This window comes from Salmo salar, chromosome ssa17 (genome assembly GCF_905237065.1).
Source record: "Salmo salar chromosome ssa17, Ssal_v3.1, whole genome shotgun sequence".
Taxonomy (NCBI): Eukaryota; Metazoa; Chordata; class Actinopteri; order Salmoniformes; family Salmonidae; genus Salmo; species Salmo salar.
Window position 1 is genome coordinate 46238289 of NC_059458.1, and position 18628 is coordinate 46256916.

The following is an 18628-nucleotide window of genomic DNA, read 5'->3' on the forward strand; positions in this document are numbered from 1 at the left end:
CCACCAGAATACTACTAGGTTAGAGACTAACAGGTTGTTTATGTCCTGCTGTAGACCACCAGAATACTAATAGGTTAGAGACTAACAGGTTGTTTATGTCCCGCTGTAGACCACCAGAATACTACTAGGTTAGAGACAGAGTCTAACAGGTTGTTTATGTCCTGCTTTAGACCACCAGAATACTACTAGGTTAGAGACTAACAGGTTGTTTATGTCCCGCTGTAGACCACCAGAATACTACTAGGTTAGAGACAGAGACTAACAGGTTGTTTATGTCCTGCTGTAGACCACCAGAATACTACTCGGTTAGAGACAGAAACTAACAGGTTGTTTATGTCCCGCTGTAGACCACCTGAATACTACTAGGTTAGAGACTAACAGGTTGTTTATGTCCTGCTGTAGACCACCAAAATACTACTAGGTTAGAGACAGAGACTAACAGGTTGTTCATGTCCCGCTGTAGACCACCAGAATACTACTAGGTTAGAGACTAACAGGTTGTTTATGTCCCGCTGTAGACCACCAGAATACTACTAGGTTAGAGACAGAGACTAACAGGTTGTTTATATCCTGCTGTAGACCACCAAAATACTACTAGGTTAGAGACAGAGACTAACAGGTTGTTTATGTCCCGCTGTAGACCACCAGAATACTACTAGGTTAGAGACTAACAGGTTGTTTTTTGTCCCGCTGTAGACCACCAGAATACTACCAGGTTAGAGACTAACAGGTTGTTTATGTCCTGCTGTAGATCACCAGAATACTACTAGGTTAGAGACAGAGACTAACAGGTTGTTTATGTCCCGCTGTAGACCACCAAAATACTACTAGGTTAGAGACAGAGACTAACAGGTTGTTTATGTCCTGCTGTAGACCACCAGAATACTACTAGGTTAGAGACTAACACGTTGTTTATGTCCCGCTGTAGACCACCAGAATACTACTAGGTTAGAGACTAACAGGTTGTTTATGTCCCGCTGTAGACCACCAGAATACTACTAGGTTAGAGACTAACAGGTTGTTTATGTCCCGCTGTAGACCACCATAATACTACTAGGTTAGAGACTAACAGGTTGTTTATGTCCCACTGTAGACCACCAGAATACTACTAGGTTAGAGACTAACAGTTTGTTTATGTCCTGCTGTAGACCACCAGAATTCTACTAGGTTAGAGACTAACAGGTTGTTTATGTCCCGCTGTAGACCACCAGAATACTACTAGGTTAGAGACAGAGACTAACAGGTTGTTTATGTCCCGCTGTAGACCACCAGAATACTACTAGGTTAGAGACTAACAGGTTGTTTATGTCCCGCTGTAGACCACCAGGTTAGAGACAGAGACTAACAGGTTGTTTATGTCCCGCTGTAGACCACCAGAATACTACTAGGTTAGAGACTAACAGGTTGTATATGTCCCGCTGTAGACCACCAGAATACTACTAGGTTAGAGACTAACAGGTTGTTTATGTCCCGCTGTAGACCACCAGAATACTACTAGGTTAGAGACAAAGACTAACAGGTTGTTTATGTCCTGCTGTAGACCACCAGAATACTACTAGGTTAGAGACTAACAGGTTGTTTATGTCCCGCTGTAGACCACCAAAATACTACTAGGTTAGAGACAGAGACTAACAGGTTGTTTATGTCCTGCTTTAGACCACCAGAATACTACCAGGTTAGAGACTAACAGGTTGTTTATGTCCCGCTGTAGACCACCAGAATACTACTAGGTTAGAGACTAACAGGTTGTTTATGTCCTGCTGTAGACCACCCGAATACTACTAGGTTAGAGACAGAGACTAACAGGTTGTTTATGTCCTGCTGTAGACCATCAGAATACTACTAGCTTAGAGACTAACAGGTTGTTTATGTCCTGCTGTAGACCACCAGAATACTACTAGGTTAGAGACTAACAGGTTGTTTATGTCCCGTTGTAGACCACCAGAATACTACTAGGTTAGAGACTAACAGGTTGTTTATGTCCCGCTGTAGACCACCTGAATACTACTAGGTTAGAGACTAACAGGTTGTTTATGTCCCGCTGTAGACCACCAGAATACTACTAGGTTAGAGACTAACAGGTTGTTTATGTCCCGCTGTAGACCACCAGAATACTACTAGCTTAGAGACAGAGACTAACAGGTTGTTTTTGTCCCGCTGTAGACCACCAGAATACTACTAGGTTAGAGACTAACAGGTTGTTTATGTCCCGCTGTAGGCCACCAGAATACTACTAGGTTAGAGACAGAGACTAACAGGTTGTTTATGTCCCGCTGTAGACCACGAGAATACTACTAGGTTAGAGACTAACAGGTTGTTTATGTCCCGCTGTAGACCACCAGAATACTACTAGGTTAGAGACTAACAGGTTGTTTATGTCCCGCTGTAGACCACCAGAATACTACTAGGTTAGAGACTAACAGGTTGTTTATGTCCCGCTGTAGACCACCAGAATACTACTAGGTTAGGGACTATCAGGTTGTTTATGTCCCGCTGTTGACCACCAGAATACTACTAGGTTAGAGACTAACAGGTTGTTTATGTCCCGCTGTAGACCACCTGAATACTACTAGGTTAGAGACTAACAGGTTGTTTATGTCCTGCTGTAGCCCACCAGAATACTACTAGGTTAGAGACTAACAGGTTGTTTATGTCCCGCTGTAGACCACCAGAATACTACTAGGTTAGAGACAGAGACTAACAGGTTGTTTCTGTCCCGCTGTAGACCACCAGAATACTACTAGGTTAGAGACAAACAGGTTGTTTATGTCCTGCTGTAGACCACCAGAATACTACTAGGTTAGAGACTAACAGGTTGTTTATGTCCTGCTGTAGACCACCAGAATACTACTAGGTTAGAGACAGAGACTAACAGGTTGTTTATGTCCCGCTGTAGACCACCAGAATACTACTAGGATAGAGACTAACAGGTTGTTTTTGTCCTGCTGTAGACCACCAGAATACTACTAGGTTAGAGACAGAGACTAACAGGTTGTTTATGTCCCGCTGTAGACCACCAGAATACTACTAGGTTAGAGACAGAGACTAACAGGTTGTTTATGTCCTGCTGTAGACCACCAGAATACTACTAGGTTAGAGACAGAGACTAACAGGTTGTTTATGTCCTGCTGTAGACCACCAGAATACTACTAGGTTAGAGACTAACAGGTTGTTTATGTCCCGCTGTAGACCACCAGAATACTACTAGGTTAGAGACTAACAGGTTGTTTATGTCCCGCTGTAGACCACCAGAATACTACTAGGTTAGAGACAGAGACTAACAGGTTGTTTATGTCCTGCTGTAGACCACCAGAATACTACTAGGTTAGAGACTAACAGGTTGTTTATGTCCCGCTGTAGACCACCAGAATACTACTAGGTTAGAGACAGAGACTAACAGGTTGTTTATGTCCCGCTGTAGACCACCAAAATACTACTAGGTTAGAGACTAACAGGTTGTTTATGTCCCGCTGTAGACCACCAGAATACTGCTAGGTTAGAGACTAACAGGTTGTTTATGTCCCGCTGTAGACCACCAGAATACTACTAGGTTAGAGACTAACAGGTTGTTTATGTCCCGCTGTAGACCACCAGAATACTACTAGGTTAGAGACAGAGACTAATAGGTTGTTTATGTCCCGCTGTAGACCACCAGAATACTACTAGGTTAGAGACTAACAGGTTGTTTATGTCCTGCTGTAGACCACCAGAATACTACTAGGTTAGAGACTAACAGGTTGTTTATGTCCCGCTGTAGACCACCAGAATACTACTAGGTTAGAGACAGACACTAACAGGTTGTTTATGTCCTGCTGTAGACCACCAGAATACTACTAGGTTAGAGACTAACTGGTTGTTTATGTCCTGCTGTAGACCACCAAAATACTACTAGGTTAGAGACAGAGACTAACAGGTTGTTTATGTCCCGCTGTAGACCTCCAGAATACTACTAGGTTTGAGACTAACAGGTTGTTTATGTCCTGCTGTAGACCACCAGAATACTACTAGGTTAGAGACTTACAGGTTGTTTATGTCCCGCTGTAGACCACCAGAATACTACTAGGTTAGGGACTATCAGGTTGTTTATGTCCCGCTGTTTACCACCAGAATAATACTAGGTTAGAGACTAACAGGTTGTTTATGTCCTGCTGTAGACCACCAGTAAACTAATAGGTTAGAGACTAACAGGTTGTTTATGTCCTGCTGTAGACCACCAGAATACTACTAGGTTAGAGACTAACAGGTTGTTTATGTCCTGCTGTAGACCACCAGAATACTACTAGGTTAGAGACAAGAGACTAACAGGTTGTTTATGTCCTGCTGTAGACCACCAGAATACTACTCGGTTAGAGACAGAGACTAACAGGTTGTTTATGTCCCGCTGTAGACCACCATAATACTACTAGGTTAGAGACTAACTGGTTGTTTATGTCCCGCTGTAGACCACCATAATACTACTAGGTTAGAGACTAACTGGTTGTTTATGTCCTGCTGTAGACCACCAAAATACTACTAGGTTAGAGACAGAGACTAACAGGTTGTTTATGTCCCGCTGTAGACCTCCAGAATACTACTAGGTTTGAGACTAACAGGTTGTTTATGTCCCGCTGTAGACCACCATAATACTACTAGGTTAGAGACTAACTGGTTGTTTATGTCCTGCTGTAGACCACCAAAATACTACTAGGTTAGAGACAGAGACTAACAGGTTGTTTATGTCCCGCTGTAGACCTCCAGAATACTACTAGGTTTGAGACTAACAGGTTGTTTATGTCCTGCTGTAGACCACCAGAATACTACTAGGTTAGGTACTATCAGGTTGTTTATGTCCCGCTGTTTACCACCAGAATACTACTAGGTTAGAGACTAACAGGTTGTTTATGTCCCGCTGTAGACCACCAGAATACTACTAGGTTAGAGACTAACAGGTTGTTTATGTCCTGCTGTAGCCCACCAGAATACTACTAGGTTAGAGACTAACATATTGTTTATGTCCCGCTGTAGACCACCAGAATACTACTAGGTTAGAGACAGAGACTAACAGGTTGTTTATGTCCCGCTGTAGACCACCAGAATACTACTAGGTTAGAGACAGAGACTAACAGGTTGTTTATGTCCTGCTGTAGACCACTAGAATACTACTAGGTTAGAGACTAACAGGTTGTTTATGTCCTGCTTTAGACCACCCGAATACTACTAGGTTAGAGACACAGACTAACAGGTTGTTTATGTCCTGCTGTAGACCACCAGAATACTACTAGGTTAGAGACAGAGACTAACAGATTGTTTACGTCCCGCTGTAGACCACCAGAATACTACTAGGTTAGAGACAGAGACTAACAGGTTGTTTATGTCCCGCTGTAGACCACCAGAATACTACTAGGTTAGAGACTAACAGGTTGTTTATGTCCTGCTGTAGACCACCAGTAAACTAATAGGTTAGAGACTAACAGGTTGTTTATGTCCTGCTGTAGACCACCAGAATACTACTAGGTTAGAGACTAACAGGTTGTTTATGTCCCGCTGTAGACCACCAGAATACTACTAGGTTAGAGACAGACACTAACAGGTTGTTTATGTCCTGCTGTAGACCACCAGAATACTACTAGGTTAGAGACAAGAGACTAACAGGTTGTTTATGTCCTGCTGTAGACCACCAGAATGCTACTCGGTTAGAGACAGAGACTAACAGGTTGTTTATGTCCCGCTGTAGACCACCATAATACTACTAGGTTAGAGACTAACTGGTTGTTTATGTCCTGCTGTAGACCACCAAAATACTACTAGGTTAGAGACAGAGACTAACAGGTTGTTTATGTCCCGCTGTAGACCTCCAGAATACTACTAGGTTTGAGACTAACAGGTTTTTTATGTCCTGCTGTAGACCACCAGAATACTACTAGGTTAGAGACTTACAGGTTGTTTATGTCCCGCTGTAGACCACCAGAATACTACTAGGTTAGGGACTATCAGGTTGTTTATGTCCCGCTGTTTACCACCAGAATACTACTAGGTTAGAGACTAACAGGTTGTTTATGTCCTGCTGTAGACCACCAGTAAACTAATAGGTTAGAGACTAACAGGTTGTTTATGTCCTGCTGTAGACCACCAGAATACTACTAGGTTAGAGACTAACAGGTTGTTTATGTCCTGCTTTAGACCACCAGAATACTACTAGGTTAGAGACAAACAGGTTGTTTATGTCCTGCTGTAGACCACCAGTAAACTAATAGGTTACAGACTAACAGGTTGTTTATGTCCTGCTGTAGACCACCAGAATACTACTAGGTTAGAGACTAACAGGTTGTTTATGTCCTGCTTTAGACCACCAGAATACTACTAGGTTAGAGACAAACAGGTTGTTTATGTCCTGCTGTAGACCACCAGTAAACTAATAGGTTAGAGACTAACAGGTTGTTTATGTCCTGCTGTAGACCACCAGAATACTACTAGGTTAGAGACTAACAGGTTGTTTATGTCCCGCTGTAGACCACCAGAATACTACTAGGTTAGAGACAGACACTAACAGGTTGTTTATGTCCTGCTGTAGACCACCAGAATACTACTAGGTTAGAGACTAACTGGTTGTTTATGTCCTGCTGTAGACCACCAAAATACTACTAGGTTAGAGACAGAGACTAACAGGTTGTTTATGTCCCGCTGTAGACCTCCAGAATACTACTAGGTTTGAGACTAACAGGTTGTTTATGTCCTGCTGTAGACCACCAGAATACTACTAGGTTAGAGACTTACAGGTTGTTTATGTCCCGCTGTAGACCACCAGAATACTACTAGGTTAGGGACTATCAGGTTGTTTATGTCCCGCTGTTTACCACCAGAATAATACTAGGTTAGAGACTAACAGGTTGTTTATGTCCTGCTGTAGACCACCAGTAAACTAATAGGTTAGAGACTAACAGGTTGTTTATGTCCTGCTGTAGACCACCAGAATACTACTAGGTTAGAGACTAACAGGTTGTTTATGTCCCGCTGTAGACCACCAGAATACTACTAGGTTAGAGACAGACACTAACAGGTTGTTTATGTCCTGCTGTAGACCACCAGAATACTACTAGGTTAGAGACAAGAGACTAACAGGTTGTTTATGTCCTGCTGTAGACCACCAGAATACTACTCGGTTAGAGACAGAGACTAACAGGTTGTTTATGTCCCGCTGTAGACCACCATAATACTACTAGGTTAGAGACTAACTGGTTGTTTATGTCCCGCTGTAGACCACCATAATACTACTAGGTTAGAGACTAACTGGTTGTTTATGTCCTGCTGTAGACCACCAAAATACTACTAGGTTAGAGACAGAGACTAACAGGTTGTTTATGTCCCGCTGTAGACCTCCAGAATACTACTAGGTTTGAGACTAACAGGTTGTTTATGTCCTGCTGTAGACCACCAGAATACTACTAGGTTAGGTACTATCAGGTTGTTTATGTCCTGCTGTAGACCACCAGTAAACTAATAGGTTAGAGACTAACAGGTTGTTTATGTCCTGCTGTAGACCACCAGAATACTACTAGGTTAGAGACTAACAGGTTGTTTATGTCCCGCTGTAGACCACCAGAATACTACTAGGTTAGAGACAGACACTAACAGGTTGTTTATGTCCTGCTGTAGACCACCAGAATACTACTAGGTTAGAGACTAACAGGTTGTTTATGTCCCGCTGTAGACCACCAAAATACTACTAGGTTAGAGACAGAGACTAACAGGTTGTTTATGTCCCGCTGTAGACCTCCAGAATACTACTAGGTTTGAGACTAACAGGTTGTTTATGTCCCGCTGTAGACCACCATAATACTACTAGGTTAGAGACTAACTGGTTGTTTATGTCCTGCTGTAGACCACCAAAATACTACTAGGTTAGAGACAGAGACTAACAGGTTGTTTATGTCCCGCTGTAGACCTCCAGAATACTACTAGGTTTGAGACTAACAGGTTGTTTATGTCCTGCTGTAGACCACCAGAATACTACTAGGTTAGGTACTATCAGGTTGTTTATGTCCCGCTGTTTACCACCAGAATACTACTAGGTTAGAGACTAACAGGTTGTTTATGTCCCGCTGTAGACCACCAGAATACTACTAGGTTAGAGACTAACAGGTTGTTTATGTCCTGCTGTAGCCCACCAGAATACTACTAGGTTAGAGACTAACATATTGTTTATGTCCCGCTGTAGACCACCAGAATACTACTAGGTTAGAGACAGAGACTAACAGGTTGTTTATGTCCCGCTGTAGACCACCAGAATACTACTAGGTTAGAGACAGAGACTAACAGGTTGTTTATGTCCTGCTGTAGACCACTAGAATACTACTAGGTTAGAGACTAACAGGTTGTTTATGTCCTGCTTTAGACCACCCGAATACTACTAGGTTAGAGACACAGACTAACAGGTTGTTTATGTCCTGCTGTAGACCACCAGAATACTACTAGGTTAGAGACAGAGACTAACAGATTGTTTACGTCCCGCTGTAGACCACCAGAATACTACTAGGTTAGAGACAGAGACTAACAGGTTGTTTATGTCCCGCTGTAGACCACCAGAATACTACTAGGTTAGAGACTAACAGGTTGTTTATGTCCTGCTGTAGACCACCAGTAAACTAATAGGTTAGAGACTAACAGGTTGTTTATGTCCTGCTGTAGACCACCAGAATACTACTAGGTTAGAGACTAACAGGTTGTTTATGTCCCGCTGTAGACCACCAGAATACTACTAGGTTAGAGACAGACACTAACAGGTTGTTTATGTCCTGCTGTAGACCACCAGAATACTACTAGGTTAGAGACAAGAGACTAACAGGTTGTTTATGTCCTGCTGTAGACCACCAGAATGCTACTCGGTTAGAGACAGAGACTAACAGGTTGTTTATGTCCCGCTGTAGACCACCATAATACTACTAGGTTAGAGACTAACTGGTTGTTTATGTCCTGCTGTAGACCACCAAAATACTACTAGGTTAGAGACAGAGACTAACAGGTTGTTTATGTCCCGCTGTAGACCTCCAGAATACTACTAGGTTTGAGACTAACAGGTTTTTTATGTCCTGCTGTAGACCACCAGAATACTACTAGGTTAGAGACTTACAGGTTGTTTATGTCCCGCTGTAGACCACCAGAATACTACTAGGTTAGGGACTATCAGGTTGTTTATGTCCCGCTGTTTACCACCAGAATACTACTAGGTTAGAGACTAACAGGTTGTTTATGTCCTGCTGTAGACCACCAGTAAACTAATAGGTTAGAGACTAACAGGTTGTTTATGTCCTGCTGTAGACCACCAGAATACTACTAGGTTAGAGACTAACAGGTTGTTTATGTCCTGCTTTAGACCACCAGAATACTACTAGGTTAGAGACAAACAGGTTGTTTATGTCCTGCTGTAGACCACCAGTAAACTAATAGGTTACAGACTAACAGGTTGTTTATGTCCTGCTGTAGACCACCAGAATACTACTAGGTTAGAGACTAACAGGTTGTTTATGTCCTGCTTTAGACCACCAGAATACTACTAGGTTAGAGACAAACAGGTTGTTTATGTCCTGCTGTAGACCACCAGTAAACTAATAGGTTAGAGACTAACAGGTTGTTTATGTCCTGCTGTAGACCACCAGAATACTACTAGGTTAGAGACTAACAGGTTGTTTATGTCCCGCTGTAGACCACCAGAATACTACTAGGTTAGAGACAGACACTAACAGGTTGTTTATGTCCTGCTGTAGACCACCAGAATACTACTAGGTTAGAGACTAACTGGTTGTTTATGTCCTGCTGTAGACCACCAAAATACTACTAGGTTAGAGACAGAGACTAACAGGTTGTTTATGTCCCGCTGTAGACCTCCAGAATACTACTAGGTTTGAGACTAACAGGTTGTTTATGTCCTGCTGTAGACCACCAGAATACTACTAGGTTAGAGACTTACAGGTTGTTTATGTCCCGCTGTAGACCACCAGAATACTACTAGGTTAGGGACTATCAGGTTGTTTATGTCCCGCTGTTTACCACCAGAATAATACTAGGTTAGAGACTAACAGGTTGTTTATGTCCTGCTGTAGACCACCAGTAAACTAATAGGTTAGAGACTAACAGGTTGTTTATGTCCTGCTGTAGACCACCAGAATACTACTAGGTTAGAGACTAACAGGTTGTTTATGTCCCGCTGTAGACCACCAGAATACTACTAGGTTAGAGACAGACACTAACAGGTTGTTTATGTCCTGCTGTAGACCACCAGAATACTACTAGGTTAGAGACAAGAGACTAACAGGTTGTTTATGTCCTGCTGTAGACCACCAGAATACTACTCGGTTAGAGACAGAGACTAACAGGTTGTTTATGTCCCGCTGTAGACCACCATAATACTACTAGGTTAGAGACTAACTGGTTGTTTATGTCCCGCTGTAGACCACCATAATACTACTAGGTTAGAGACTAACTGGTTGTTTATGTCCTGCTGTAGACCACCAAAATACTACTAGGTTAGAGACAGAGACTAACAGGTTGTTTATGTCCCGCTGTAGACCTCCAGAATACTACTAGGTTTGAGACTAACAGGTTGTTTATGTCCTGCTGTAGACCACCAGAATACTACTAGGTTAGGTACTATCAGGTTGTTTATGTCCTGCTGTAGACCACCAGTAAACTAATAGGTTAGAGACTAACAGGTTGTTTATGTCCTGCTGTAGACCACCAGAATACTACTAGGTTAGAGACTAACAGGTTGTTTATGTCCCGCTGTAGACCACCAGAATACTACTAGGTTAGAGACAGACACTAACAGGTTGTTTATGTCCTGCTGTAGACCACCAGAATACTACTAGGTTAGAGACAAGAGACTAACAGGTTGTTTATGTCCTGCTGTAGACCACCAGAATACTACTAGGTTAGAGACAGAGACTAACAGGTTGTTTATGTCCCGCTGTAGACCTCCAGAATACTACTAGGTTTGAGACTAACAGGTTGTTTATGTCCTGCTGTAGACCACCAGAATACTACTAGGTTAGGTACTATCAGGTTGTTTATGTCCTGCTGTAGACCACCAGTAAACTAATAGGTTAGAGACTAACAGGTTGTTTATGTCCTGCTGTAGACCACCAGAATACTACTAGGTTAGAGACTAACAGGTTGTTTATGTCCCGCTGTAGACCACCAGAATACTACTAGGTTAGAGACAGACACTAACAGGTTGTTTATGTCCTGCTGTAGACCACCAGAATACTACTAGGTTAGAGACAAGAGACTAACAGGTTGTTTATGTCCTGCTGTAGACCACCAGAATACTACTAGGTTAGAGACAGAGACTAACAGGTTGTTTATGTCCCGCTGTAGACCTCCAGAATACTACTAGGTTTGAGACTAACAGGTTGTTTATGTCCTGCTGTAGACCACCAGAATAGTACTAGGTTAGGGACTATCAGGTTGTTTATGTCCCGCTGTTTACCACCAGAATACTACTAGGTTAGAGACTAACAGGTTGTTTATGTCCCGCTGTAGACCACCAGAATACTACTAGGTTAGAGACTAACAGGTTGTTTATGTCCTGCTGTAGCCCACCAGAATACTACTAGGTTAGAGACTAACATATTGTTTATGTCCCGCTGTAGACCACCAGAATACTACTAGGTTAGAGACAGAGACTAACAGGTTGTTTATGTCCCGCTGTAGACCACCAGAATACTGCTAGGTTAGAGACTAACAGGTTGTTTATGTCCCGCTGTAGACCACCAGAATACTACTAGGTTAGAGACAGAGACTAACAGGTTGTTTATGTCCTGCTGTAGACCACCAGAATACTACTAGGTTAGAGACAGAGACTAACAGATTGTTTACGTCCCGCTGTAGACCACCAGAATACTACTAGGTTAGAGACAGAGACTAACAGGTTGTTTATGTCCCGCTGTAGACCACCAGAATACTACTAGGTTAGAGACTAACAGGTTGTTTATGTCCTGCTGTAGCCCACCAGAATACTACTAGGTTAGAGACTAACATGTTGTTTATGTCCCGCTGTAGACCACCAGAATACTACTAGGTTAGAGACAGAGACTAACAGGTTGTTTATGTCCCGCTGTAGACCACCAGAATACTACTAGGTTAGAGACTAACAGGTTGTTTATGTCCCGCTGTAGACCACCAGAATACTGCTAGGTTAGAGACTAACAGGTTGTTTATGTCCCGCTGTAGACCACCAGAATACTACTAGGTTAGAGACAGAGACTAACAGGTTGTTTATGTCCTGCTGTAGACCACTAGAATACTACTAGGTTAGAGACTAACAGGTTGTTTATGTCCTGCTTTAGACCACCCGAATACTACTAGGTTAGAGACACAGACTAACAGGGTGTTTATGTCCTGCTGTAGACCACCAGAATACTACTAGGTTAGAGACAGAGACTAACAGATTGTTTACGTCCCGCTGTAGACCACCAGAATACTACTAGGTTAGAGACAGAGACTAACAGGTTGTTTATGTCCCGCTGTAGACCACCAGAATACTACTAGGTTAGAGACTAACAGGTTGTTTATGTCCTGCTGTAGCCCACCAGAATACTACTAGGTTAGAGACTAACATGTTGTTTATGTCCCGCTGTAGACCACCAGAATACTACTAGCTTAGAGACAGAGACTAACAGGTTGTTTATGTCCCGCTGTAGACCACCAGAATACTACTAGGTTAGAGACTAACAGGTTGTTTATGTCCCGCTGTAGACCACCAGAATACTACTAGGTTAGAGACAGAGACTAACAGGTTGTTTATGTCCTGCTGTAGACCACTAGAATACTAATAGGTTAGAGACTAACAGGTTGTTTATGTCCTGCTTTAGACCACCCGAATACTACTAGGTTAGAGACACAGACTAACAGGTTGTTTATGTCCTGCTGTAGACCACCAGAATACTACTAGGTTAGAGACACAGACTAACAGGTTGTTTATGTCCTGCTGTAGACCACCAGAATACTACTAGGTTAGAGACAGAGACTAACAGGTTGTTTCTGTCCTGCTGTAGACCACCAGAATACTACTAGGTTAGAGACTAACAGGTTGTATATGTCCTGCTGTAGACCACCAGAATACTACTAGGTTAGAGACTAACAGGTTGTTTATGGCCTGCTGTAGACCACCAGAATACTACTAGGCTAGAGTCAGAGACTAACAGGTTGTTTATGTCCCGCTGTAGACCACCAGAATACTACTAGGTTAGAGACAGAGACTAACAGATTGTTTACGTCCCGCTGTAGACCACCAGAATACTACTAGGTTAGAGACAGAGACTAACAGGTTGTTTATGTCCTGCTGTAGACCACCAGAATACTACTAGGATAGAGACTAACAGGTTGTTTTTGTCCTGCTGTAGACCACCAGAATTCTACTAGGTTAGAGACTAACAGGTTGTATATGTTCCGCTGTAGACCACCAGAATACTACTAGGTTAGAGACTAACAGGTTGTTTATGTCCTGCTGTAGACCACCAGAATACTACTAGGTTAGAGACAGAGACTAACAGGTTGTTTATGTGCCGCTGTAGACCACCAGAATACTACTAGGTTAGAGACAGAGACTAACAGGTTGTTTATGTCCCGCTGTAGACCACCAGAATACTACTAGGTTAGAGACAGAGACTAACAGGTTGTTTATGTCCTGCTGTAGACCACCAGAATACTACTAGGTTAGAGACAGAGACTAACAGGTTGTTTATGTCCCGCTGTAGACCACCAGTTGCAGTGTGAAGAGACCGTAGTCATCTCCTTGGCTGTTGTCTCTGTCCTGGCTGTCATCATCTTCGCTGCCTTCTTCGGTTACCGCATGATGCACAGTGAGTAACCATGGTGATGACTAGACAATAATATGATGCTTATCTGTTGTTTATCCCCGTGCCCTAAGCCTCTGTTTATCCCCGTGCCCTAAGCCTCTGTTTATCCCCGTGCCCTAAGCTTCTGTTTATCCCTGTTCCCTAAGCCTCTGTTTATCCCCGTGCCCTAAGCCTCTGTTTATCCCCGTGCCCTAAGCCTCTGTTTGTCCCCGTGCCCTAAGCCTCTGTTTGTCCCCGTGCCCTAAGCCTCTGTTTATCCCCGTGCCCTAAGCCTCTGTTTATCCCCGTGCCCTAAGCCTCTGTTTATCCCCGTGCCCTAAGCCTCTGTCTGTCCCCGTGCCCTAAGCCTCTGTTTTTCTGTCTGTGTGTCTGACTGTGTGTATTTTCTCAGGAGGTGGTAAACAGGGCCTTCATAACCTCAACATGATGGAGGGAGCTGGTTCTGAGAGCTCTCTGGACCTGGATAACCTCAAACAACTGGAGGTCAGACGGCTACAACTACTTCAGTTATTACAGTTATTACAGCTACAGCCTTCCCTGTAGCTCAGTTGGTAGAGCATGGTGTTTGCAACGCCAGGGTTGTGGGTTCGATTCCCACGGGGGCCAGCACAGAAAAATAAAAAAAAGAAATTAAATGTATGCATTCACTACTGTAAGTCGCTCTGGATAAGAGCGTCTGCTAAATGACTAAAATGTCAAATGTACAGCTACTACAGCTACTACAGTTATTACAGTTATTACAACTGTTACAACTACTACAGTTATTACAGCTGTTACAGCTATTACAACTACTACAGTTATTACAGCTGTTACAACTACTACAGCTATTACAGTTTATTACAACTACTACAGTTATTACAGCTGCTACAGCTATTACAGTTATTACAACTACTACAGTTATTACAGCTGCTACAGCTATTACAGTTATTACAACTACTACAGTTATTACAGCTATTAGTTATTACAGCTGTTACAGCTATTACAACTACTACAGTTATTACAGCTGTTACAACTACTACAGTTATTACAGCTATTACAGTTTATTACAGCTATTACAGCTTCTACAGTTATTACAGTTAGTACAGCTGCTACAGTTATTACAGCTATTACAGTTATTACAGTTATTACAGCTGCTACAGTTATCACATCTGTTACAGTTATTACAGCTGCTACAGTTATTACAGCTGTTACAGTTATTACAACTGCTACATTTATTACAGCTGTTGCAGCTACTACAGTTATTACAGCTGTTACAGCTACTACAGTTATTACAGCTATTACAACTGCTACAATTATTACAGCTATTACAGGCATTACAGCTATTACAGTTATTACAGCTGCTACAGTTATTACAGCTACTACAGTTATTACAGCTGTTACAGCTGTTACAACTACTACAGTTATTACAGCTGCTACAGCTACTACAGTTATTACAGCTATTACAGTTATTACAGCTGTTACAGCTATTACAACTACTACAGTTATTACAGCTGCTACAGCTATTAGTTATTACAACTACTACAGTTATTACAGCTGTTACAACTACTACAGTTATTACAGCTATTACAGTTTATTACAGCTATTACAGCTTCTACAGTTACTACAGTTAGTACAGCTGCTACAGTTATTAGCTATTACAGTTATTACAGCTATTACAGCCATTACAGCTATTACAGTTATTACAGCTGCTACAGTTATCAGTTATTACAGCTATTACAGCTACTACAGGTATTACAGCTGCTACAGTTATTACAGCTGTTACAGTTATTACAACTGCTACAGTTATTACAGCTGTTACAGCTACTACAGTTATTACAGCTGTTACAGCTACTACAGTTATTACAGCTGCTACAGCTGCTACAGTTATTACAGCTATTACAACTGCTACAGTTATTACAGCTATTACAGCTACTACAGCTGCTACAGTTATTACAGCTATTACAGTTATTACAGCTACTACAGCTATTACAGCTACTACAGCTGCTACAGCTATTACAGCTACTACAGCTGCTACAGTTATTACAGCTATTACAGCTACTACAGCTACTATAGTTATTACAGTTATTACAGCTACTACAGTTATTACAGCTGCTGCAGTTATTACAGCTGTTGCAGTTATTACAGCTGTTGCAGTTATTACAGCTACTACAGCTACTACAGCTGCTACAGTTATTACAGCTATTACAGCTAGTACAGTTATTACAGCTATTGCAGCTGTTGCAGTTATTGCAGCTGTTGCAGTTATTACAGCTGTTGCAGTTATTACAACTGTTGCAGTTATTACAGCTGTTGCAGTTATTACAGCTGCTACAGCTGCTACAGTTATTACAGCTATTACAACTGCTACAGTTATTACAGCTACTACAGCTGCTACAGTTATTACAGCTATTACAGTTATTACAGCTACTACAGCTATTACAGCTACTACAGCTATTACAGCTACTACAGCTGCTACAGTTATTACAGCTATTACAGCTACTACAGCTACTATAGTTATTACAGTTATTACAGCTACTACAGCTATTACAGCTACTACAGCTGCTACAGTTATTACCGCTATTACAGCTACTACAGTTATTACAGCTATTGCAGCTGTTGCAGTTATTGCAGCTGTTGCAGTTATTACAGCTGTTGCAGTTATTACAGCTGTTGCAGTTATTACAGGTGTTACAGTTATTACAGCTGCTACAGTTATTACAGCTATTACAACTGCTACAGTTATTACAGGTATTACAGCTGCTACAGTTATTACAGCTGCTACAGCCACTACAGTTATTACAGCTGGTACAGTTATTACAGCTACTACAGTTATTACAGCTGCTACAGCCACTACAGTTATTACAGCTGCTACAGTTATTACAGCTATTACAACTGCTACAGTTATTACAGCTATTACAGCTACTACAGTTATTACAGCTATTACAGCTGCTACAGTTATTACAGCTATTACAACTGCTACAGTTATTACAGCTATTACAGCTGTTACAGCTACTACAGTTATTACAGCTGCTACAGCCACTACAGTTATTACAGCTGCTACAGTTATTACAGCAGCTACAGTTATTACAGCTATTACAGATGTTACAACTACTACAGTTATTACAGCTACTACAGTTATTACAGCTATTACAACTACTAGTTATTACAGCTGTTACAGTTATTACAGCTATTACAGTTATTACAGCTGCCACAGTTATTACAGCTACTACAGTTATTACAGCTGTTACAGCTGCTACAGTTATTACAGCTGTTACAGTTATTACAGTTATTACAGCTGCTACAGCTATTACAGTTATTACAACTACTACAGTTATTACAGCTATTAGTTATTACAGCTGTTACAGCTATTACAGCTGCTACAGCTATTACAGTTATTACAACTACTACAGTTATTACAGCTGTTACAACTACTACAGTTATTACAGCTATTACAGTTTATTACAGCTATTACAGCTTCTACAGTTATTACAGCTATTACAGTTATTACAGTTATTACAGCTGCTACAGTTATCACATCTGTTACAGTTATTACAGCTGCTACAGTTATTACAGCTGTTACAGTTATTACAACTGCTACAGTTATTACAGCTGTTGCAGCTACTACAGTTATTACAGCTGTTACAGCTACTACAGTTATTACAGCTGCTACAGCTGCTACAGTTATTACAGCTATTACAACTGCTACAGTTATTACAGCTATTACAGCTACTACAGTTATTACAGCTGCTACAGTTATTACAGCTACTACAGTTATTACAGTTATTACAGCTGTTACAGCTGTTACAACTACTACAGTTATTACAGCTGCTACAGCTACTACAGTTATTACAGCTATTACAGTTATTACAGCTGTTACAGCTATTACAACTACTACAGTTATTACAGCTGCTACAGCTATTAGTTATTACAACTACTACAGTTATTACAGCTGTTACAACTACTACAGTTATTACAGCTATTACAGTTTATTACAGCTATTACAGCTTCTACAGTTACTACAGTTAGTACAGCTGCTACGGTTATTAGCTATTACAGTTTATTACAGCCATTACAGCTATTACAGTTATTACAGCTGCTACAGTTATCAGTTATTACAGCTACTACAGGTATTACAGCTGCTACAGTTATTACAGCTGTTACAGCTACTACAGTTATTACAGCTGTTACAGCTACTAGTTATTACAGCTGCTACAGCTGCTACAGTTATTACAGCTATTACAACTGCTACAGTTATTACAGCTATTACAGCCATTACAGCTATTACAGTTATTACAGCTGCTACAGTTAACACAGTTATTACAGCTATTACAGTTATTACAGCTACTACAGTTATTACAGCTACTACAGCTATTACAGCTACTACAGCTGCTACAGTTATTACAGCGATTACAGCTACTACAGCTACTATAGTTATTACAGCTATTACAGCTACTACAGTTATTACAGCTGCTGCAGTTATTACAGCTGTTGCAGTTATTACAGCTGTTACAGTTATTACAGCTACTACAGCTATTACAGCTACTACAGCTGCTACAGTTATTACAGCTATTACAGTTATTACAGCTATTGCAGCTGTTGCAGTTATTACAGCTGTTACTGTTATTACAGCTGCTACAGTTATTACAGCTATTACAGCTGCTACAGTTATTACAGCTGCTACAGCCACTACAGTTATTACAGCTGTTACAGTTATTACAGCTACTACAGTTATTACAGCTACTACAGTTATTACAGCTGCTACAGTTATTACAGCTATTACAACTGCTACAGTTATTACAGCTATTACAGCTACTACA

At 41.4% G+C, this 18628-nt stretch overlaps 1 protein-coding gene across 1 annotated transcript in view; it reads left to right on the plus strand.

Annotated features, from left to right (window-relative positions):
* The window catches only part of LOC106574976 (bone morphogenetic protein receptor type-2), a 120339-nt gene that overhangs the window by 77327 nt on the left and 24384 nt on the right, over window positions 1–18628 (plus strand). Inside the window, exons 4-5 of the mRNA XM_045699655.1 lie at window positions 13731–13835; window positions 14224–14315. Of these exons, the coding sequence (XP_045555611.1) occupies window positions 13731–13835; window positions 14224–14315 (197 nt within the window). The remainder of the gene's footprint in view (window positions 1–13730; window positions 13836–14223; window positions 14316–18628) is intronic.